At 35.8% G+C, this 24167-nt stretch overlaps 2 protein-coding genes across 2 annotated transcripts; one reads left to right on the top strand and one right to left on the bottom strand.

The window, feature by feature from the left end:
- Positions 1-300: 300 nt before the first annotated feature.
- Positions 301-2344, bottom strand: LOC142643428 (gallate 1-beta-glucosyltransferase). Its single transcript, XM_075818047.1, has one exon. It carries the CDS (start codon positions 2177-2179, stop codon positions 647-649), a length of 1533 nt encoding a protein of 510 aa, XP_075674162.1. The 5' UTR covers positions 2180-2344; the 3' UTR covers positions 301-646.
- Positions 2345-13781: 11437 nt separating this feature from the next.
- LOC142644282 (uncharacterized) lies at positions 13782-15800 on the top strand. The gene is made up of 2 exons (XM_075818928.1): positions 13782-14222; positions 15516-15800. The coding sequence occupies exons 1-2, from the start codon at positions 13782-13784 to the stop codon at positions 15798-15800; spliced, it is 726 nt and encodes a 241-aa protein (XP_075675043.1).
- Positions 15801-24167: the final 8367 nt, after the last annotated feature.

Below are 24167 nucleotides of genomic sequence, written 5' to 3' on the forward strand. Positions count from 1 at the left end.
TACTTTTACCATCTTGGCTTGGTAACCTGGGTTATAAAGAAGAATAATCATGAAGCCACCACCATATTAATTTTTTATGGTATTTATTAAAAAATGAAATTGAGCAACACTAACTTAGCTGGATTCAGGTATTTTTATTTTTATTTTTATGAATTTAGGTATCTTCTAGACGGTTAAGAACATGAATTGGCAGGATTGGCATAAGGCCTTAAGCTAGTTTAGATGTCTTCTTCTAGGGTCCACTAGTTATTTATATAAGCAATTCATCTCTAATACGGCATAATAATAACACAATAATAATTATGGAAGGACTCGTTAGGATTAACATAAAAATTAGAACAAAAGTTACATAATATATGCTAAAAATAAACAAACAAAAACATGACAAGCATAGGCATAGCGCCCAATCTAAGGCGCCAATTTATGTGGCAGAGAAAAATAAAATAAAGTAAAAAGAAGATGAATACCCTCACACACATTAAGGTATCCCTGTTATTTCACACGAAATTTGGTCCACCTTCCCTTCATTACCTAACACGTACCCATCACTTCCTTGGTCCATGTTGTACCTCAATTCTTGATTCCTCATTCTCATTCATTAATTCTTTGTCTTTTTTTTTTTTTTTAATGCTATTATTCACTTTGACTAGGCCTCCACCAATTCTACCTTTCCATTTGTCTTTGCTTCAACCAAATCTACCTTTCCATTGATTTCTGCTGACTTCTCTTCCAAATCCAAAGCAACCCCATTTGCTGTTGACTTACCAGTAATAGCCACACTTCTTGCTCTCACCTCATCCACAAAGGCTTGTATGTTCCGATCGGAGGAGCCACCTTCTGAAAACGCCGCCTCCGCCGCAGCCTTCCACTTCAAAGCGTTTTGCTTTATCTCCACTGCCTTAGGCCCAACAGTAGCTTCCAACAAGCATTTCGAAACTTCATCCCTAGTGATCACTCTGTTCTCAGCTTCACCACGGCACATTCTCACTCCGGTTTTGAACACATCAACTAAGTACACAGCGTCTGTGACTTGGTCACCCCATTGTGGGAAAGCCACTACAGGCATGCCTGAAGTGAGTGACTCCATGGTTGAGTTCCAACCACAGTGTGTCGCAAAGCAAGCAACTGATGGGTGTGCCAACACTTGCTCTTGTGGGCTCCATTGGACCACCCTGCCATTGTCCCCAGCTTTCTCGAGAAACCCATCTGGAAGAACAAGGAGTTCTAAGCCAGCATCCTTGTGAGGTGGCTTCATAACCCATAAAAAGGACAACCCAGATTGCAATAGCCCGTAAGCAATCTCGTCGACTTGCTCTTGTGTCAAGTACACCACACTTCCAAATGAGATGTACACAACAGATTGGGGTGGCTTTGAGTCAAGCCACTCCACACAATCATCAGCCTTCATGAAGTCACCACGGACATTGTTTGGTGCTTTGGGGTTCTTGAAAAGAGGCCCAACGGTTTTGATTGGGCAAATCTTGGACATGAACTCGATGACATCTTGCTCGAGCTCTTGAAACGTGTCCATCAAAATGCAAAAGGGCTTGTCCAAGTTCCTGTATTGTCCCAAAATAGCCCTCCTCAAAAAGGGGTAAGGAGTGGTGGGGTACAAGAAGCTCGGAGTTTCATCGTACTTCAAAAGTGGCATACATGGCAATTGGACATCAATAAAGGGTTCAGCTTCAGAAGGGAAAGGAACTAAACCGTGGTAGTAGTGGTAATAGGCGCAGAAGCAAGCGCAAGATTGGACCCAAAGCATAGCTGAAGGAAGGCCAAGACTCTCAGCAACATCAGAAACCCAAGGGATAAAAGGGTTGTTGATTAGGCACGAGACAGGGCGTCCCATTTCAGCGTTTTTCCTGATCATCTGAGGGATGACTTCTTTGCCAATGAGCTCGAGTTGAGGCAAGTATTGATCCAAGTCTTGGCGCCTTGGCTCATCCTCGTCCCAACCGTCTTCGAAGAATTCGAAGCGGATGAAGCCTTCACCGACCGGGGCAGGCTCCTCGGTGATGTTGCTGGCTTTTCTCATCTGTTTGCCAATGCTTTCGGGGGTGGAGAAAGTTACAAGCAAACCCTTTGCAGCAAGGCGCTTGCCAAGCCTGAGTAGAGGGTTAACATGGCCTTGGCCTGGGAAAGAGACAAGGAAAACATGAACTAGAGCTTCGGATCCCATTGATACTTCTCGTTAAGCTAGGTAGAGAGGAAGAGATTGAAGGATAAGGTTGAGGTTGATTGTTACAAGGAAGTTTGTGATCGTGTGGATTTGAATTGTGAGTATTTGGGGAGGAAGAATGGTAATATATACCGAGGAGGAATGTCTCACATTTGGAATTGGGGGAGAGCAATATGACCGTTAGGTAGCAAAATTATTATATTCATGCATGAAACGTGAAAGTTTGGTTAGAGAGGCAAAATCAAAACTGACAATGTGGTAAGGTAGAGTCCGAGATTTTGCACTATCATCTTATATGGATGATAATGAGTCTTCCTAGTCAGCAATGATGTTAAACCTACGTACATAACTTTCTTACTATACGGAAATGAAAAAATTCAACAGATCCAAATTGTATTTGTCACAAAGCATTATAATCATCGTTAAGCATGGGCTTGTGCTACGACTCTCTCAATCTCTCCCAACCATCCGACCTCACACAAATATGATATTAAAGTCCAAGCGGGTTAATTAGGCGGGTTCAATTATTAAAACGGCAGGTTGAATGTTTTTAAAAACCCTAGGGTTTATCTTATATCAAATTTAAAGTTTTTTTTTTTTTGACTCCATGATTTACACAATAATAATCTCAATATATATATATATATATATATATATATATATATATATATATATATATATATATATATTCTTAAGCATACATAGTAACATGGATGTGGTACTCATAATTTATTTCATTTTTTAAAGAAAAAATTAAAAAAGTATTCATATATACTTTAAGATGTGTATACTTTATTATATGGAGAGTGTATAACCTCCTATATTTCCTTCAATGCTTTATTGGATTTAGAGAAAATAGAACTTGAATTTATCTATATATGGTATATATGGTAAAATATATTGTCAACTTTTTTTTTTTTTTTTTTAATTTTTTATATACGAGATAGAATTCTACTATAGCCTAATCTAATCGTATATATATGTGAAGCTCTCTTCTAGAGACTTGAACCCCGACCCTGGCCCCCCACACCCCACACCCCACACCTCACATGTATTTATACTTGTGGAGTGACCATCGCACCAAGGATGTACTGTAGTAAATATATTTTCAACTTTACTATACAATACATAACTAAAACTAATCCACTTAACTGGTTGAATCCAACAAGTCAAAACTGCCTGATTTTTTAATTGATCTATTGTTTTTGGAGGTTAGTAAGTCAGCGATAGTTTGAATCCCCCCCCCCCCCCCCTGCACCTCAAAATTAAGGTAGAAGCATGATATCGATGATGCCTTGAATTTGGAACAAAACCTTGAGTGAAGATCCCTCGAAGAGAACGTTGAGTGATGCCTTAAAGATGACCTTAGAAGTGACGGGATTGAAAGGGTGTGGATTGGGCACAATTGTGAAAGAAATGTGCAAATGAAAATGACAACGTTGAAAGAATGTTGGAAGAAGGATACAAAGGCCTAAGAATGGTTTCATTAATGACCAAGAAAGGGTTGCAAAGGCTTGAAGACAAAGACAAGGGTTGGAGAGTGGCTACATTGATAACTTGAAGTAGATCAGCGAAGAAGGATGTTGTGGATTGTGATGAAGCAAATGCGAGCAAGTTGGTGAATTTCTCATATACAAGACCCAAATAGGCCAATTTGAGTGATTTATGGGCCTTAAATAAGAAAATGAACAACGAAATTGAAGTCTACCCAAAAAACAAAGCATAATAGGCTGAATCGTGGTATGCAGTAACTATTAATAACTTTTGATCCTCACCTATAAATATGTTTGACATGATCAATATAAAGGCATTATCTTGACCACCAATATGACACCCAAATTTTTCTTGTTTATAATTCCCCTTTTAGGATAGATTTAGCCTCTATTGTCATGCAATTTACCTTTTCGATACAAAAATTAGTTTTATTTGGTGTAGCATATCCCCGAATTTACTTTCTGTGACTAAGTACTTCATTGCCTTAACTTAGCTTCAAAAAGTTGCAGTCTGTACCTACGTTGTTCTTCCCTTTGTGTTAGTGAAATGGCACAAAAATGCTATGAGATAGGAAACGATATATACTTCATTTTCACAGAGATAAGATTTGAACTGAATGAGGCAAAACAACCAAATAGAGGAAGGGAAGTGAGATAAAACAACTTATTATTATTTTTCTTCTTCTTCTTATTTATTTATTTATTATTTTTTTTTTTTTTGAGAATCTAGCATAAACAACTTGAGTTCAGTAGTGCAAGACTTCAAATCTCGGACCCTTTCCTTTAAAAAAATAGTAAAAGATAAAACAGAGACATGCACAGACATACAATATACCCCATTTTGACAGAAATTTAGATATAAGATTTGAACTGAACGAGGCAAATCAACCAAACAGAAGAAGGGAAATCAAATAAGCGCAACTTGAGCTCATGTGTAGTACTGAGGAACATTTTTCTTAAATAAAAAAATAAAATAAAACAAACACACACTGACACACACACATCCTGTGACCCCTCTGAAACAGAAAAAACTCAGATAGCCGCTCTGAGACTTTAATGGGCACACCAGGCTTATTTAGCACCTGTTAAACCCTATGCGAAGCCCTACTTTCCCTTTATTTACATAAGGTTCAAAAATGCGGACTGTACAGGGCTGTAGCCTTTCCCAAAACCGTCTGCCTTGGCGCAAAGGTTCCCTGCAAACATGTGAGCCTTATAATTCGTTCTCATTTTTAGCAAATTTCAAACTAACTTCAAGAGCAAAGAATGTATGATTTACAACCAAATATTCATTTATAACCTATAGGACACTTCATGTGTACTAATTAACTAGGAATTATCTTTTACGCTATCACTTTATTTTGATCAATTTTACTTAGCACCATAGGAACATTTCCCTATTGAAAAAAAAAAAAAAATACAACAAGAAGATTTAATTTCCAAATTTCTGAGGTTGGTTATAAATTTTCAACAAATTAGCTAAGTCCGTCACTATTCATTTAATTTTCTCCATTTCATTATATACGTCTTTTTAAAAAAATACAGAGACAGAATTTATAGTAAAATACTTTATATTGTATCAAGTGGGTTTCTATATTTTGTGTATGTCCATGCATGGTACTCCTACAAGAATTAATTCGTATTTATGCTTAAGCCTATTTTGCAATTTTTCAACCAACCTAAAAGGAGGAAAATGAACTGAATGCTTTACTTAACATTCTATTCCAATTGTAACAAGATGAAAAGTGGTTATCGTTTGATATGTGCTGTTTTGTCTCTATTATCAAACAAAAAAACTAAAGAATTTTCACTTTCATTTTCAAGTAAAGACAATTGCATCGGATAAGCAAAGTTGAATGGCAAAACCCAAATCGGCTAGCCAATAGTTTGACCATTAGTTTTGAGATTGTGAATAGTAGAATAGAAAAGTTCTTTGCTTTTTAATTCCCAATATTTTAATGTCTTTATTCTTTGTCTTATCTAATTGCATGGCATTAAAGAGAAGAAATGTCTAGAGTGGTTTCGATGTTGCTTTATATATATGTATATTCTCCATAATTAATTCAGTTTTGCGGCCCTTGAGAATTAAAATAATCATTTAGAACGAGAATACAAGAGACTAATATCTAACAATCATATAAAATGGGCTTCGAATAAGCGGTCCAAATTGTCTCAGCCAACATTTTCGGACGCAACTCATCTTCTTACTGAGAAGTCAAAATTGTAAACAACGTTGGGTCATAGCGAAACAGCAGTTGCGGCGCGAACTAGAATTTTCCTTTGCATTATTGCTTAATAGGTAGTTAGTATACACCGCTATTACTATTAGGCGCGCATGTGTCATGGTCTCCGGTGTACTTCCCTTTCAATAAAGTTAGGCCATCGTCCTTCCTTTGCGTGTGTGTCTATATATATATATATATATATATATATATATATATATATATATACGTGTTTATCAAATAAAAAAAGATACTCAGTATTGTCAAGTCGTTTCACATTGATAAGGTGTAATATTGAGAAGGAGTTTATCACTTGCTTTGCGACACTAGCTGCCGCATACAGTTTTGGTATTGGCGTATGAGTGTATTCTTTTATTTCATCATTTTCCTCTATATATATGTATGTGTGTGTGTGTTTATCAAAAAATAAAAAATAATAAAGTTGGGAATTTTTCTTCTCAATAAAAAAAATTGGGAATTTTCAATTTCATTTTTTTATTTTACTTCTTGTATTTATTGACTGGATAATGAATACCTTATATATATCCTAACTAGGTAAAATTAAATAAAACTACAAAAAAACAATGCTCTTAATAAACCTTTTATAATATTTAAAATTTACAATTTAAAAATAATCTCCAAATATTGTAAAATCTTAAGCGAAACAACAAAAATAACTAAAAGTCCTATAAGGCTTCAAGCATTATTAAAGTCGCCTAAAATTCCATTGCTCTACCTTGCACCTTAAGAAGCAATCCAAAGGTTCTATTTCCCAACTAAACTTTAATTTACAAATTGTAATTGATGGGGCGAGCCACACATCTAGTAAGCAATTATACGTAATACACAATAGAACATAGTCAAGTAAAGAAAAAGTACTTTGATTTTACAAATTCACTCAATGATATCAAATATAGTTTTCCAAAACATATAATGAGCCACTTAATACATATGTTATCAAATCTTAAAATTGTTCGAGAACACATACAGATAATTGATTAGATCATAATGTCGCGTATACACATATCAAATATTCTCACATACAATCTTGTGAGATAATATCAACATCTAATCCTTGCTAGAGAGGGATCAACACTTATTCTCACATACAAACCTGTGAGCAAGCTTAAACATATATGTGATCAGTTTTAAAAACACTTATTCTAAGTCACATATCACAAAAGCAAAGTTTATACAAAATAGAAAAATTTACTTAATATTAACAATTATTTCAAATACAGAAGCGTATCGAAGATCACAATATCGAATTGAAACATAAATCAAAGGATGCTTGACTGCTGCACACCCTTGGTACGGTGTTTACTCCACAAGTATAAATGCTTATGAGGTGTGAGGGACAAGGGCCAGGGTTGAAGTCTCTAAGAGGGAGCTTCACACACATATACACTTAGATTAGACTAGAGTAGAAATTTTATCTTGTATAAAAAAAAAAAAAATGCTTGACTCTCTTAGGGAACGAATAGGAACTGAGGAGTTTATATGAATATTTTTTTACAACTCTTAAGTAAGTCTTAAAACTCAATTTGCTAAAAGAAACGTTTTAAATAACAATTGAAAAATAGGAATATGAATTTGAAATCACTTGGTTTTAAACAATTTAAAGAATATGAATCTTTTTAGAAAACCAATGTTGAAACTCATTTCTTTTCTAAAAAGAATTTAGTTTTGAAATCCTCTTTTAAATAAGATGCAAACGTTATTTAAAATTTGAAGTATCTCTTTAAAAGATTAATTAAAAGTCAAAGTTTTTCTTTCAATGATGTAAAAATACTTTTGATAAACTTTAGAAATCGTAAGTTTAAAAGTATAACTTTTGAAATTTTTTGACTTCTAAGAACCTAATGGACAAAACTTGTACATATTATGGATAATTACTTACCTTTATTGCTAATACTTGTAGTCTAGATCCAAAATCAAATGAGCTCTTCCTCCACACCTAAAAGTAAAGGTGTAACACAATTATATAATTAACCCACCCTGCCGTATTCCATAAGGATGTAAGGGATACTTCCTAATAATTTACTAGTCTTCAAACATCTCTAAAATCCTCCATAATATATTCCTTTTTTTTTTTTTTTTTTTTTTTTTTTTATAGTTACAAAACTGGTAGAACTATTACCCACCCTAGAAAGATTAAAAATCCTAATATACCTATTAGTTATTCTAAAGCAACTGACCAATATATTAAATATCAATTTAAACCAACTACAAGGCTTCCTAGACAAGATTTTATATACTTTGATCAAATTACTAGTCTAAGATTGAACCCAAAGAGAACCATCTGAAGGTTGTGTTCAACTTCCAACCGAAATCTTTCACGCTCCAAAGTCTAATAATCAAATTAAATCATGGCAACGATACACTTCAATAGAAATTCTATTAATCTTTATTGTAATCACAGGCCCATATTTATATGACAATAGTTCTAATAAAAATTGTATATCTGCCATTGTCAAGATTATGGAGTGATTACCAGAACGCTAGCTAGCTACTGCTTGATGCCACCAACCGTCCTTGCACTTTTCTTTTTCATTTTCTTCTTTAGCTTTTGGTTAACGTGTATAATGAAGACACCCTAGAGCCTTCCAAGATTTTATAGTTTCTAAATAACCTCAATTTAAGGTGTTATTAACTACTAACCTATTTAGATAAGATGAAACTCCAAGGGATTCCAATGACTCTTAGACTTCTTATCCAAATAGGGTTTATTTTATTTTATTATTATTCTCTTATCATTTTCCTTAATTGATAAGGAGACAAAAGGTTTTAATTCCCTTATCTTTCTATAATTGAAACAAAAATAAATGAGAACTGCACGTCCTATACATATGCATGGAATGTATACAATTTTCTGATTGTGCAAGTTATTGTTTCATCTCTTAACTTTGGGTGGCATTCTTTGTTTGGCTACATAATTACACCTCACACCAATCCCATCATGAAACCACGTTCTTATCTACATCACCTCTCAAGGCTAAAAATAGTAATTAAAAATGATGATGTATAGTGATGATCATAAAATAAAATCGGGGTATTAAAGACATGAGACCCACTTGACATGCTTAGTAAACGGGTTGTGTTTTGACACGAATGTGACACAACTTATTTTAACCCACTTAATATAAAATATAACATCCGTATAGAAATAAGTTCTTTACATCTTAAAAGTAATACATACGCTTCAAGTTTTCAACTCACACTCAAAATAACATAGATCAACAAAAATATAACATTGATCTATAAATAAGTTCTCTACACTCAAAGAAGTGCATACACTTCAACCCAAATTCAAAATAACATAGTTTAACAAAAATATAACATCCACAAAACTTGCCAAATGTTAAGTCTCAATATTGAAAGAGTTGGTGCAAACGGGAGACTAATCATGACTAGAGAAAGTTTCAATGTACAACTATATCACTTGTAAGTTTTTGTAATTACTCTCTTTTCTTTTTAAGTTTAAAATATAGGTTAGATATTAAAGATATTTGAGAAATCTAAAATAAAATGAATATTATTTGTTATATGAGTTAAACGGGTTATGTTAAATGCGTCATTTTGAGTGGACACAAATAAATTGGCGTGTATTTGTGTCTATTGCGAGTTGACCCGTTTATGACACGTTTCTTATCGTGTCACTTTTGGATTGACCCATTTATGATCCAAATCCATTAAGGCCTGACCTAAACCTACTAAGGCCCAAACCTAACCTGCAAAAACTTGTGTTGTGTTTGTATCGTGTTCGCCTGTTGGGTCAGACATTGACACCTCTAGTTTTTTTTATTCAAAAGCATATATATAGGTCTTGTCAACAAGTGTCCTTAGGATATTTGTTAATAGGTCATTGTATGAAAGTTTTGATGTCACTTACATGAGAAATAAAAGAAGATGTCAAAGAGTTAGCTAGTTTTTTTTTCTTTTTTTTTTTTCTTTTTCTGTAAAAAAGTTTCTAAAATATATTTCCTAAACTAATACTCTTAAGACATCCGTTAACTTTTTCCTATATAGAGAAGTCCTAAGTGTTGACACCTTACCCACAAAATTTTGATTGGCTGATAAAGAACTCCCTAGATTCAATTGACCATACTTCCAAGGGCGGTGCTATAGCCAACCCAGGGGATTCAAATGAACCACTTGAACTGGCCAATTTTTTTTAAAAATTGAATGTTCAAAAAGTGTGTAAAACACCTATGAACGTTTAGACCCCCAATTTACAAATTACCAACACAAGCTTATTATCAAACAATGTAGTGCGGAATATGAAAATAAGCTAAATCAAAATTGGTAAAACAATCTAAACCAAAATTAATCACAACCACAGCAGCAATTAAAAGGTAAAGATTAAGGGAAAAGAGATGCAAATACAAGGACAACACAACGATGTGTTATCGTAGAGGCAACCGAAGTTCTCGGCGTAAAACCTTTCTGCCGCCCTCCAAGCGGTCAATAATCCACTAGAGAATGAAGTTGGGATACATGAACAGTAGAAGACCCTCCAAGCCTAATCTACCCAGTGTACCTAAGCCTTTCAAGCTTCTTGCTCCAACGAGGTTACGCCGAACCTTTGTCTTCTCTAGCTTATCGCATTCCGCTATAGCTCATAGCATCAACCAATATCAATTGGTCCCTTCCTAACTGCTTCCCAAGCACCAAATAACCTTCTCACAAAACTGGATATGGTGAGAAAAGAATTTGGCTAAATGTACCTCTCAAGGATGTAACAATGGAGAGGGTGGGAGTAGAGGAATTTGAAGAATCAAAGGATGAGGATTGTGGATGAGTCAATCTTGTTTTTCTCTAGGGTTTCTCTCTCAAAATTCTCTCTGGAAGCTCTACACATTTCGTGGGTATAGGGGTATTTATAGTAGGGTGTGTATGGAATGTGAAAAGTCGATTTTAGCCAAACAGGGCATTTTGGCGACTCGAGCTCATGACTGGAACCAGTCACAAGTTTGAGTTGCGAGCTAACTGCCTGGCCAGTTGGAGGTTTTGTCCTGTAGTGCGACAGCTGGCGTGACCCTTCAGCTCCCCCTGCATGCTTCATATGTGTGCCTCTTTTGGCGACTCGCCAGTCACGAGATCCAATTGCGAAGCTCTTCTTGAATGCACACTCTTGAGCTTTTCTTCACACTCTTTCACACACTACCCTTACATGATTCCCACCTAAATACAAGGTTTCTAAATGCTGACTCACAAGCAAATTTGGCACGGAATAAAGCCAACAAAATGATTGAATAGATTCAACCTTACAAAAAAAAAAAAAAATATATATATATATATATATATATATATATATATATATATATATATATATATATATATATATATATATTGTTTGTTTTACCTCCAAACATAAAAATTTGAACACCCTGACTTTAAATCTTGTTTAAACCTTGCTAAAATGAGCTTAAATATTATCATCTTAACGCTATTTTCACAATATTTTTCACAATAAATTTACAATAAAGGTTAAATGGCAAGTTGTAACTGGTTTTTATCTAGACCCACAACTTACATAATTTTTTTACATTCCTTTAACAACTTGCCACCTAGATTTTGCTATGAAAGTGTTATGTTAGTAGCACTACTCTTAAAATTGCTCATTCATTAAAAATAAATAAATAAAGAAATAAAAATTCTATCTAGAAAACAAATAAATACACTTCAAAAGTAAAAACTTATATCAATTATTATTTTTTCTTAGTTTCATGTTTACTCCAAATTCTACTTCCCAGTGCTCTACTATTTTTTTTTATCATATATTTTTATATTATTGATATTAAATATAATAAATTATTATTAATTTGACAAAAATATGTGATTAGTTAGTTAATTATATTTATTTATGCATTCAATGGTAGTTGTCTTACCGATCTTTAAACTATTAATAATTTTTTTAGACTATAATATATACAATATTTAGAATACTATTTTAGATTATTGTATATAATATGAAAGTTTAATATACAGAAAAAAAAAAATCAATTTATTTTTTACTCCCACAACAAATTTCTGGTTCCAACATTATTGACCCTTTTAAAAAATAATCCTAGAACTGCTACCGCAAACTTCACCAAAGATCTATGGCTACCACCACGAGCTTCTTGGAATAGCTTCAACACCTTTAATACTAATTTAATAGTGTCATTGTCAGTCTAATAAGACTGTAATTGGATGACATTACCAATCTCCACCATAAACTCGTGAAGATAATATTAAACTATAGTTTACACTTCTAGCTCAACAATTTCACACTTCATCATAAGATGATCAAAATTTGGTTTTGTAAAGTTGAATTTATTCAACTATTTGTTGGCTTTATTTCGTGCCAAATCTGCTTGTAATTCAGCATTTAGAAACCCTGTATTTAGGTGGAAATAATGTAAGGGTTGTGTGTGAGAGAGTGTGAAGATTTGATCAAGAGTGTGCAATAAGATGTGTTTCGCGACTGACTCACAAGTGGTGACTCGCCAAAATGTAGCACGTGTGAAGCATGTAGGAAGTTGAAGGGTCAAGACAGTTGGATCACTACAGGACAAAAAATACAGTCTGGCCAGTCTGGTAACTGACGGCTGGAACTTGCGACTCATCCTAGTCGCAAAGTGAGTCGCCAGTGCACCCTATTTTGATGAAAACTGACTTTTCACATTTCATCTCATTCCCTACTATAAATACCCTTATACCCACGAAATGTAGAGAACTTCCAGAGAGAATTTTGAGAGAGAAACCTAAAGAAAAACAAGATTGATTCATCTATAATATTATACATTTGATTCTCTAAATTCCTCTACTCTCACCCTCTCCATTGTTAGACCTATGAGAGGATTATAAACCAAATCATTACTTCACCAAATTCAAAGTAGTGGGAAGGTTCTTGGTGTTTGGGAAGCAGTTCAAAAGAGAACCAATTCATATTGGTTGATACAATGGGCTAATTGCAGGATCCAGTAAGCTAGAGAAGACACGGTTCGACGTAACCTTGTTGGAGCAAGAAGCTTGATGGGCTTAGGTGTATCAGATAGATTAGGCTTAGAGGGTCTATTGCTATTCATGTATTGCAACTGATTTTCTAGTGAATCATTTATCGCTTGGAGGGCGGCAGAGAGGTATTTCGTCTAGTTTTTCAGTTTCCTCTTCGATAACACATGCTGGTGTTATCTTATGTTTGCATCTCTCTATCCCTTACTATTTGCTTTTAATTACTGCTGAGTTGTGATTAAAATATGGCTTAGAGTAGTTTGATAATTTGGGTATTGCTTATATTTCATACTTTGCACATATAATGTTTGAATATAAGCTTGCTTTGGAATTTTTTTTATTTTTTTTAATGGGGGTCTAAACATTCAAAAGTGTTTTATACACTAAGTGAGTTTTCAATTGGTATCAGAGTGGATATATTTTGACAGATTTCTATATCCTTAGTGTGATCCTAGACCCTTTGTAGCTATGGATGGAGCTATGGAAAAGGTTATGTTGAATTGTGGTGCAAATGTTTGTGATAATGACTCTATGAGTATTTTAAAAGATTGTCCTAACAATGAACTCCTAGAGTTATTAAAAACAAAGAAAAATGCTAGAATGTTTGTTCACATGTTAAAGTATCTTGAACACAAGAACCATGTCTTACACAATAGTCTATGTGAGTCAAATTCATTGATTGAGAAGTATTAAAGAAGAAATAGAATATTGTGTGGCAAGGTTGATCACCTTAAAGAGAGAATTCAATCTAGTAAGAGAATAAAAGATGAATATAATTTTCTCTTTAAAAATCAAGAATGCTTATCTCATGCTTGCTCGTTTGTGCACACCTCTTTGAAAGTATTCAATTCCTATTTATGGTATCTTGATAGTGGATGTTCTCGTCATATGACAGGAGATAAATCACTATTTAAGCCTCTCAAAGAAAAGGTTGGTGACTATGTAACATTTGGGGATGGAAGCCATGCTCAAGTTCTTGGCAAAGGGATTATTGAGATATCGGGGCTACCTCTATTGAAAGATGTTCTATATATCAAAGGGCTTAAGGTGAATCTCTTAAGCATCACTCAAATATTTGATGAAGACTTTCTTGTTCAATTCTCAAAGAAGGGGTGTACGATCATAAATGTAGTAGGGATTCAAGTCTTGGAGGGATATAGGACCACCGACAATTGTTATGGAGTGGTTCCTACGCCAAATATCTCTTGTAGGAGTGCACGAGTCGATGTGTTGGAACTTTGGCATCAAAGACTCGGCCATGCAAACTTCAAACAAGTGGCGAAAGTGTCTAAACTTGAAGCCGTTGTGGGGCTCCCAAAATTCAGGAAGGTGGAGAAGACTATTTGTGGTGCTTGTCAAATGGGAAAACAAATAAAGGCGAATCATTAAAAGGTGAATGTGATCTTTATATCATGTTGCTTAGAGCTTCTCCATGTTGATTTTGTAAGGTTGATTTTATTTAATCATGTGTTGGCTTTATTTCGTGCCAAATTTGCTTGTAATTTAGCAAGTAGAAACCCTGTATTTAGGTGGGAATAATGTATGGGTAGTGTGAGATAGTGTGAAGAAAACTCAAATGTGTGCATTTAAAAAGAGCCTTGCGACTAGATCTCGCGATTGACTCGCGACTGTCAAGTCCCCACACGTGTGAAGCATGCAGGGAGCTGAAGGGTCACGACAGCTGGAGCACTACAGGACAAAAAGTATAGTTTGGCCTGGAAGTTATTTCGTGACTCAAACTCGCGACTCGTTCCAGTTGCGAGGCCAAGTCGCCAGAATGCCTTGCTTGGATGAAAACTGACTTTTCACATTCCATCTCATACTTTATTATAGATACCCTTATACCCACGAAATGTAAGTGTGGCTATTCAGAGAGAAAAACCCTAAGAGAGGTTTCTACAACACACCCACCTTATTAGAGAGAGCTACACATTCTTAGAGAGAAATCTTTGTAGTCTCTTCTGATTCCCTTTCCCATTGTTATACCCATTGAGAGGAGATTTGTACTCAAACACTACCCACACTCATTTAGAGTGTTGAGTGTCCTTGGAGCTTTGGGAAGCATTGGAAGATGCCAAGGATGGCGGATGCAATGGGCTTATTGTGGGATTCGGTAAGCTAGAGGAGATAAGGTTCGACTTAACCCTATTGGAGCAAGAAGCTTGGAGGGCTTAAGTGCACTGGCTAGATTAGGCTTGGAGGATCTATTGCTATTCATGTATCCCAATTTCATTCTCTAGTGGATTATTGACCGCTTGGAGGGCGGCAGAGAGGTTTTTCGTCGAGTTCTTCGGTTTCCTCTTCGATAACACATTGGTGTGTTATCTTTGTGTTTGCATCTTTCTTCCCTTTCTCTTTACCTTTTAATTGCTGCTATGTTTGTGATTAAATATGGTTTAGAGTGTGTCACCAATTTGGTTATAGCTTATATTTCAATTTCTACACATACATTGTTTGATTATAAACTTGTGTAGGTTATTTTGTATTTGGAGGTCTAAACGTTCATAGGTGTTTTACACACTAATTGAACTTTCAGATTTAATGGGGCTCACAAGAACGGAAAGCTTAGGAGGAAAACTGTATATTATGGTCATTGTCAATGATTTCTCAAGATACACATAGGTGGAATTTCTTAGAGAGAAATCGGAAGCATGTGAGAAGATGGAGACTCTTTGTAAAAAGTTTCAAAGCGAGAAAAGTGTACCAATTGTCAAGATAAGAAGTGACCATGGCAAGGAGTTTGAGAATGCAAAATTTGAGTCCTTTTGTGAGAAAAATGAGATCAAGAAAGAGTTTTCATCTCCTAAAACTCCTCAACCAAATGAGGTGGTTGAAAGGAAGAACCGGGTGATTCAAGAAATGGCAAGAGTTATGCCACTCAACAAGCAAATTCCTCAAAAGTTTTGAGGGGAAGCTGTGAACACCTTATGTCACATTGGAAATAAAATATTCTTCCAAGCGGGAACAAAGAAGACCGCATATGAAATTTGGTATGGGAAGAAGCCAAAAGTAAAATACTTCTGAGTCTAGAGTGGTTAAAAATCATCTGAAAAGTAACATTATCGGTTCTTTAGATGAAGGTATTCTTCTTAGAAAAGGGAGCACGCTTGTTGCAAACCATGTGACTTATCATTGCTACCTTGCTTAATTTGAACCAAAAAGGGTAGAAGAAGCTTTTCAAGATGAGAATTGGATGGATTCAATGCATGAAGGACTGAATCAATTTTTGAGGAATGACATATGGGGACTTGTCCCAAGGCACAAAAACACTCATGTCATCGGCACCAAGTGGATTTTCAGAAATTAGATCGATGAGATGGTGAGATAATAAGACATAAATCTCGGTTGGTGGCTCAAGGTTACACTCAAGTGGAAGGAGTAGATTTTGATGAATCTTTTGCCCCGATGGCTAGACTTGAGTCTATTCATATCCTTTTGTCCATTGCATGTATCATGGACTTCAAACTCTACCAAATGGATGTGAAATGTGTCTTTCTCAATGGGTTTCTTAATGAAGAAGTCTTTGTTGAACAACCTAAAGGTTTCCAAGATCCTCACATCCCAGATCATGTTTTGAGGATTGAAGAAGGCACTCTATGGATTGAAACAAGACCCTAGAGCATGGTATGATCAGCTTACAAATTATCTCTTGGATAGAGGATTTCAAAGGGGATATGCCGACCGAACATTGTTTTTGAAGAAATATGAGAACTATCTCCTTGTAGCTTAAGTGTATGTTCATGACATAGTGTTTGGAGCCATCATAGACGCTCGTGCTATAGAGTTCTTTGAAGAAATGAAGAAGGAATTTGAAATGAGTATGGTGTGGGAACTTACATTTTTCTTGGGTCTTGAAGTTAAACAAAGAAAGGATAGTATATTCATCTCTCAAGAAAAATATGCAAGAAATCTTGTCAAGAAGTTTGGACTAAATTCCAAAAAACATGCCTCCACTCCCATGAGTTCATCTACCAAGTTTAATCTTGATTCTTTCGAGGTAGAAGTAAGTCCAACGTTGTATAAGAGCATCATTGGAAATCTCCTATATCTCACTGTAAGTAGGTTGGATATTACGTTTAGTGTGGGAGTATGTGCTCGTTATCAAGCAACTCCTAAGGAGTCTCACTTGACGGCTGTGAAGAGAATCATATGCTATATTAATGGCACTCCTGAGTATGGTCTATGGTATTCAAAAGACTCTAATGATTGTCTAGTCGGTTACTCAGATGCAGATTGGTCAGGAAGTGTTGATGACCGAAAGAGCACTTTGGGCGAATATTTTTATCTCAGAAACAATCTTGTTTCATGGATGAGTAAGAAGCAGAACTCGATATCTCTATCTACAGCTGAAGCTGAGTATATAGCTGCTGGGAGTTATTGTATTCAACTTCTTTGGATGAAGAAACTTCTTCATGACTATGGGATTCCTCAAGAAACGATGAGTGTGTTCTATGACAACACTAGTGCCATAAATCTTTCCAAGAATCCTGTTCAGCACTCAAAGTCTAAGCACATAGAGATTCACTATCACTTCATTCATGATTTGGTGGAAGATAAAATCGTATGTCTTGAATTCATTCACATGGATAACCAAAAGGCGGACATCTACCAAACCTCTTGATGGTCATCGGTTCGAATTGCTCCGTAAGACCATCAGTGTTGGTATCATTCCTTGAAACTCATATGTGTTGTGTGTTTTACATATCTATCTTGAATTGTTCTTAATAGAGTAAAGAACACACTACTTTGTTGGTAGCATGTTTTTATTGTTTTTGTTTTTGAAAAGCTTTGGTCGTTTGTTGTTTTTAATCATTCTTTACTTTACTTTGTGTCAAAAATCCAAAAACACATAAAAAGTATAAAATCCAAAAAGTTTGATCTGCAGTGTTGTGCATTGTCACATGCATGTTTTGCCTTGTACCTCCGTACTAATAGTTTTGTGCATTAATGAGCTTAGCTTGTTCTCTATGCATTTGTATCTTTGTGGGAAACATCTTGACATCTATGTGATTATTGTAAATAGATCTTCAAACTCATCATGAATGATTAGTTAATAGTTTTGTTGATTTTGAGACATGCATAGATTTGTGCCTATATCTCTTCCCACTCCTTTTTTTTTTTTTGCTTAAAAGCTCAACCAATGTTAAGTCTCGAAAAGAGATAATGAGCTGAAAAAGTTATCGCACAAACTAGTATTTGACTAGGGAAAAGGGAAAGCGACATGTGTTTAAAATGTATGATGCCAAAAGCCAAAGGCTTACTCATTAAAGTGAAATATCAAAAATTTCAAGTATCGATCTCTAAAAGAGATGTAAAGATCAAAATGATCAAAAGAGAATAAGCCAAATGAAAAGCTTCTAACTCAATGTAATCAAGTTTATGTGGGAGGTCATATATATTCATTTCTACAATTGAGATAGGTCACTTTACTTAGTGCTAGTTGTGTATGATATGGTTGAATTCATCATTTGAAGCTTCACATTAGACTAAGGACTATCTCATATTTGATACCCACCCACATCAAACATGTCTATGTTCAATGAATGCCTTATTCATTTGTGTGATTGTACTTGATTAAATGTGATGTATATATTCAAGCATCTATTAATCAAACCCAAAAAGATTTTTGAGTATTTTAGTTGTTTTTGGAAAGTATTTTGTTTTGAAAAATTTCACAAAAATCCAAAAATTTACAACTCTGCATTTTGGCCACTCACTCCTGAGTCGTGAGTTTTCAAGCTCCAATTGCGAGCTCAACCCGGGGGTTTTCATGACTCATTGGCGAGTGAGAACTTGTGAGAGTCTGTTTTTCAGTCAGTATCCAGGCCCAAGCTTAAATGAGGACCTCACACCCTCTTGTTGTAGTTTGAAGGAACTGGGCTTGGTTCACCGCAGCTAAATGGACTGTTTATAGACCAAGTGGTGCACAAGGCAAGACTCCTACAATAAGTATACACTAGCAAGCAAGGATATGTGTATAGATCAACAAGAAAACAGCAAAGGAAGACAAAAGTGATAAAGAAAACAGGACAATAATTGTTCGGGATCCTTAGGTTAATAAAAAAATACTTCATTAGTTCTCTTAATTACGAATTACAATGTGTTCACTAAGATGCAATACAAGGTTCAAATAAGCTCAAAAATTACAGACTTAGATGACTATCGAAGCCTCCAAGACTTGCAAAGTTTGAATCCTTTTGAATCCAAGTATGTACTGTAGTGGCTGTTTTCTGGGATACTGGGAGACATTTCCCTGTTTTCTTTGAATTTTACAGAGTTTTCTTTTAATGATTCTATATGATTTCTCTATTGCTGAATGCTCTTCAACGTTGGCTGCTTCTCCCTTTTATAGTGTCACTTTAAGGTTCCGGGGTACCATTGATTCTTCCCCCTTGGCTCCCTGGGTACTAGAGCCCCCTCTTTGTTCTATCCCTTCTGACGACTAATTCGTTCCTTGTTTCCCAAAGTTCTCTTCTTTTGATGTATTTTCCTTCAAAAGTGTCTTGCTAACCTTCCGTTCTGAGGTGCCTTTGAGGGAGCTGACCTTTAACTTTGCTTCCTCCAAGTTTTTTTCTCTGTCTTCTCTTTTTAGGCTTAGCCCCCTTTTAGCAGCCCCTCCCCTTTTTTCATTTTTCTCAGTAAGCCAAGTCCTCCTCTGCTAAATCGAAGGTTTACCCAACTATTTCCTTTCATGGATCTCTTTTCTGGGTTCCCCGAGGCACCAACCTCTTGTTCCTGAGTCGTTGCTCTCCAAGTCCACGGGCTTTGTGCTGCATCGGTGAGTGCTTCGAGAAGGACCCATCTGCCTTTCATTCCTGGTGCCTTTTGATCCTCCTTTAAACTATCTTAATCCCACCTTGGCCGTGCTGCACACCCAGAGGTCCCAGGTAGTCTCCGGTGTCCTGGCCAGCCTCTTTCCTCTGGTCTTTCTTTGGTTTCTCTGATCCTGGCGGGCTAACTTCTTTCCTTTCTCCCTTTGTTTTATGGACTCTAAACCTTGCCTCTTCATGGATTCAGGGCCTTAGGCCCATCATCCTTCTTTCTTTTGCAAGCCCAATCTTCTTTCCTCGATTTTTTTACTCCCCATAGGTCGGCCCAATGTGCCATTTGTTTGGACCTTTTATCATGATTTTTTTTAGACCTCAACAGAACTCAAGTTGCGAAAATACTTAGAAATTTTTTCAAAATCTAGGTTTAAGAATTTTTGGCGACTCATTCGTGAGTAGCAAGTTCATCCAGAGGCTTTTGCGACTCAATGGCGAGTGTAAGTCCCAGTTGTGAAAAATACTTCGAGAAATTTTTCAAAATCTAGATTCAAGGGATTTTGGCGACTCACTCGCGAGTCAGTTAAGTTGCGAAAAATGATTGTTTAGCAAAAATAGGGTTAAAAATCAGACAGTTTTTCAAAACTTTTTAGTTTTCCTCGCATCACGTGCCTGTCTCTTCGTCTTCTCCACTTCTCCCTCTCTCAAAACCGCCATTTTCACTCCAAAAACCTTCATTTTTCTCTTCAATCTTCACTCCAAATCCAAGAAAAGGTATGGGTCTTCACTTATTTTTACTTTATTTCAAGTTTAAAGCATTATATTTCATGGATTTGTTGTTTTTGTTGAGATATTGAGATATTGTTGATGAACATGGGTTATTGTTTTGTTTGATGAAATTGTCATTGGGTTTTGTTGAGAATGATGGTATAATGCTTGTTTTACATGTTTCTACTACATGCTCATGCATTATACAATGTTTTGTGTTGTGGTGTGCATATCATTTTGTTGATAAAATGTCTATTTAGATGTTTTTGTGTGCAATGTTGGACTCCGTTGAGTACAATATTTGGGGATAATCATGTTTCCATGTTTGGAACAACTAATGGTTATGTGTTTCACACTTTGCCCCTTGCATGTTTTCATGCCTCTTATATGCACACTTTTTCATATGATGCACACACATACAATCTTTGACATGCTAAGTGTCTAATGCCATGATTATATCATGCTTTGATGTTTAGCATCTTTACATGTCATTTTTTTGAATTACTCTTTAAATTTCAGTTTTTAGGGTTTAATTCGTAATTTATGTTTTTGGCACTAACTTATTGCTAATCAAGTTTGTTGCCATTTGTTTTCATCTTGCTCTTTGAAATTTCATGGTCTCTGCTTGAAGATGTCTCCTTTTAAAAAGTCAGCAGTGAAAGAAAGCAGTTGCAAAGGGAAGGAACCGGTCATTGACCTCAATAGTTTCTCCCCTAAGTCAAAGAAAACTCGATTTTCAACTAGAGTTTTCGATGACACCCGATTCAGATCCTATGCCACTTATCAAGCATATTTAAACTACTTCAAAAATGCCCCCATGGTAATTGAATGGGTTGTTGAGCACGCTACTCTTCTTGATATAAACATTCTTAGATGGTTTGCTTCTAAGGATTGGAACTACCTTTTATTGAATCTTGATGATCCTTATGAAGAGCTTGTGAAAGAGTGTTATACAAATGCCCTCTTTGATGGGAAGATCTACGATGTTGGGTATGAGGAAAGGACTCACTATAACACTTTCATATCTCGCCCTCATTCTGAACATCAACCGACCAATGTTTGTAAAACCACCGGTTTATGATGAGATGGACTCGGACCCTGAAATTTTTCGCGACATTTTCAGAGAAAATATGGATGTGTCTTCAAATGGGAAATCAATTGGTCTGTCATCTTTATCTCCCGAGTTGAGGTTGCTCACAACAATAATTTTCATAATCTCTATCCTCTCTCGAGCACCGGACAAATGAATCTTGGTCGGGCTCTATTTCTTCATGACTTGAGTACCGATGAAGAAATTGATGTATGCTTTTATATCTTTCACATTTTGGTCAAAACTGCTGAGAGGATGGCCTCTAGGAACTGTTTTCCATTTTGTTGCCTCATCACAAAGATATTGAAGCTAAAATGAGTACCCACAATGGAAGATGTGTATCCTCATCCTAAGCAAAGACCAATCAACATTAGCACTCTCAATGCTACAATCGGCCGTGTCCGAAAGAATGTCAAGCAAGAGAGTAATGCTCCTCAAGGTGATACAAGCTCTAGCTCACACTCCTATGATGAGAAGTTGGACAACATCATGGCTTCCGTGCAAGACATTAGCACAAAACGACCCAACGTCACAACTATCATGCACTCTTAGTACACTCGATTTGAGACAAAGTTTACCTCTCTCCAAACTTAATTGGATCAAATCCAAAGGAAGCTAAAAGAAGATGATGACTAGCTATTTTATGAAAAAAAGGGGGAGATGGTGTTCATGATAGGGGGAGAGCTAAATCAAAGGGGGAGCAAGCAATGCAAGAGAAAGAAATCAAACAACAAGCTCTTCTAGTTTTTTTGTTGCTATTTCTAGCCTATGTTCACATTTCACATTTTAAGCTTTTGTTGTGTACTTGACTATGCTATGATACTCTTATGTACCCTTGCTTATGTAGCTTAGTACTTTTAGTTAAAGTTTTGTATTTTCTTTAGTGCTCTTGTGCCCTTGTTCGATCTTGTATCCTTGATGCAATTCAAACCTAATGCTTCTTGCTTGAGTGTTCTTACACCAGTTGAGTGTTGGACATGCAAATGATAATTTGCATTGAGTTTATTTGCTTGCATGTCCGGATGTTCATTCACCGTGTGAATATTCATTGTAGTCACTATATATAGTGATTGTTCGTTTATGGTCAAGTTATGCTTTATTATCATATGCATACTCGCTTGATAGTATTTTGCTTGCTTCGTATGCATTCTAAGTTTTTTGCTTGCAATGAACTTAATGAGTGCGTTTTGTGATATTGTTTTTAGGAGACTTGTTATGGTTCAAGAGTTTCACAGAGAATTAGGTGTGAGTGAGTTTTGACAACTATTCCCAACTCACATTTTTAAGTTTAGAGTCTGTTTTAGGATTTTGTCACGGAATAGCCAAAGAGGGAGATTGTAAAGTTGAATTTATTCAACTATGTGTTGGTTTTATTCTGTGTTAAATTTTCTTGTAATTCAGTATTTAGAAACCCTGTATTTAGGTGGGAATAATGTAATGGTTGTGTGAGAGTGTGAAGATTTGATCAAGAGTGTACAACAAGATGTGTCTCGCAATTGACTCGCGACTAGCGACTCGCCAAAATGCAGTACACATGTGAAGCATGCAAAAAGTTGAAGGGTTAGGACAGTTGGATCACTACAGGACAAAAAGTACAGTCTGGCCACGCTGGTAACTGGCGATTGGAACTTGCGACTCATCCCAGTCACGAAGTGAGTCGCCAGTGCACCATAGTTTGCTGAAAACTGACTTTTTACATTTCATCTCATATCCTACTATAAATACCCTTATACCCACAAAATGTAGAGAGCTTCTAGAGAGAATGTTGAGAGAGAAACCCTAAAGAAAAACAAGATTGATTCATCTACAGTCTTATACATTTGACTCTCCAAATTTCTCTACACTCATCCTCTCCATTGTCATACCCATGAGAGGATTATAAACCAAATCCTTACCTCACCAAATTCAGAGTAGTGAGAAGTTTCTTGTTGTTTGGGAAACAGTTCCAGAGAGAACCAATTCATATTGGTTGATGCAATGGGCTAATTGCGGGATCCAGTAAGCTAAAGAAGACACAGTGTTGGAGCAAGAAACTTGGAGGACTTAGGTGCATCGGGTAAATTAGGCTTGGAGGGTTTATTACTATTCATGTATCCCAACTGATTTTCTAGTGGATCAATTACCACTTGGAGGGCGACGGAGAGGTTTTTCGCCAAGTTCTTCGATTTCCTCTTCGATAACACGTGCCGGTATTATCTTGTATTTGCATCTCTCTATCCCTTACTCTTTGCCTTTAATTACTGCTGAGTTGTGATTATAATATGGCTTAGAGTAGTTTAATAATTTGGGTATTGCTTATATTTCATATTCCGCACATATTTTGTTTGAATATAAGCTTGCTTTGAAAATTTTGTTTTTTTGGGGTCTAAACATTCACCAGTGTTTTATACACTAAGTGAGTTTTCAGCTTTATATTCTTCCTCAGACATCTTTTTGCTTGAGATTTTAGAACATAAGGCAAGCATCTTGTTGATAATTGTCCAAAAAGACCTCCCTTTTAAATTATTTTCTTCATTTTGATGGCGACAAGCTTCACTTTACGATGATTTGGGAAATTTCTATAATATAAGACTCGCTTCACCAAGTATAGCCAATTAAGAAATGATCTGGTTGTGTTCTTCCTTCAAGCTCTAGAATATAAACTTCCACATC

The sequence above is a fragment of the Castanea sativa genome, chromosome 7, assembly GCF_040712315.1.
Source record: "Castanea sativa cultivar Marrone di Chiusa Pesio chromosome 7, ASM4071231v1".
Classification (NCBI taxonomy): domain Eukaryota; kingdom Viridiplantae; phylum Streptophyta; class Magnoliopsida; order Fagales; family Fagaceae; genus Castanea; species Castanea sativa.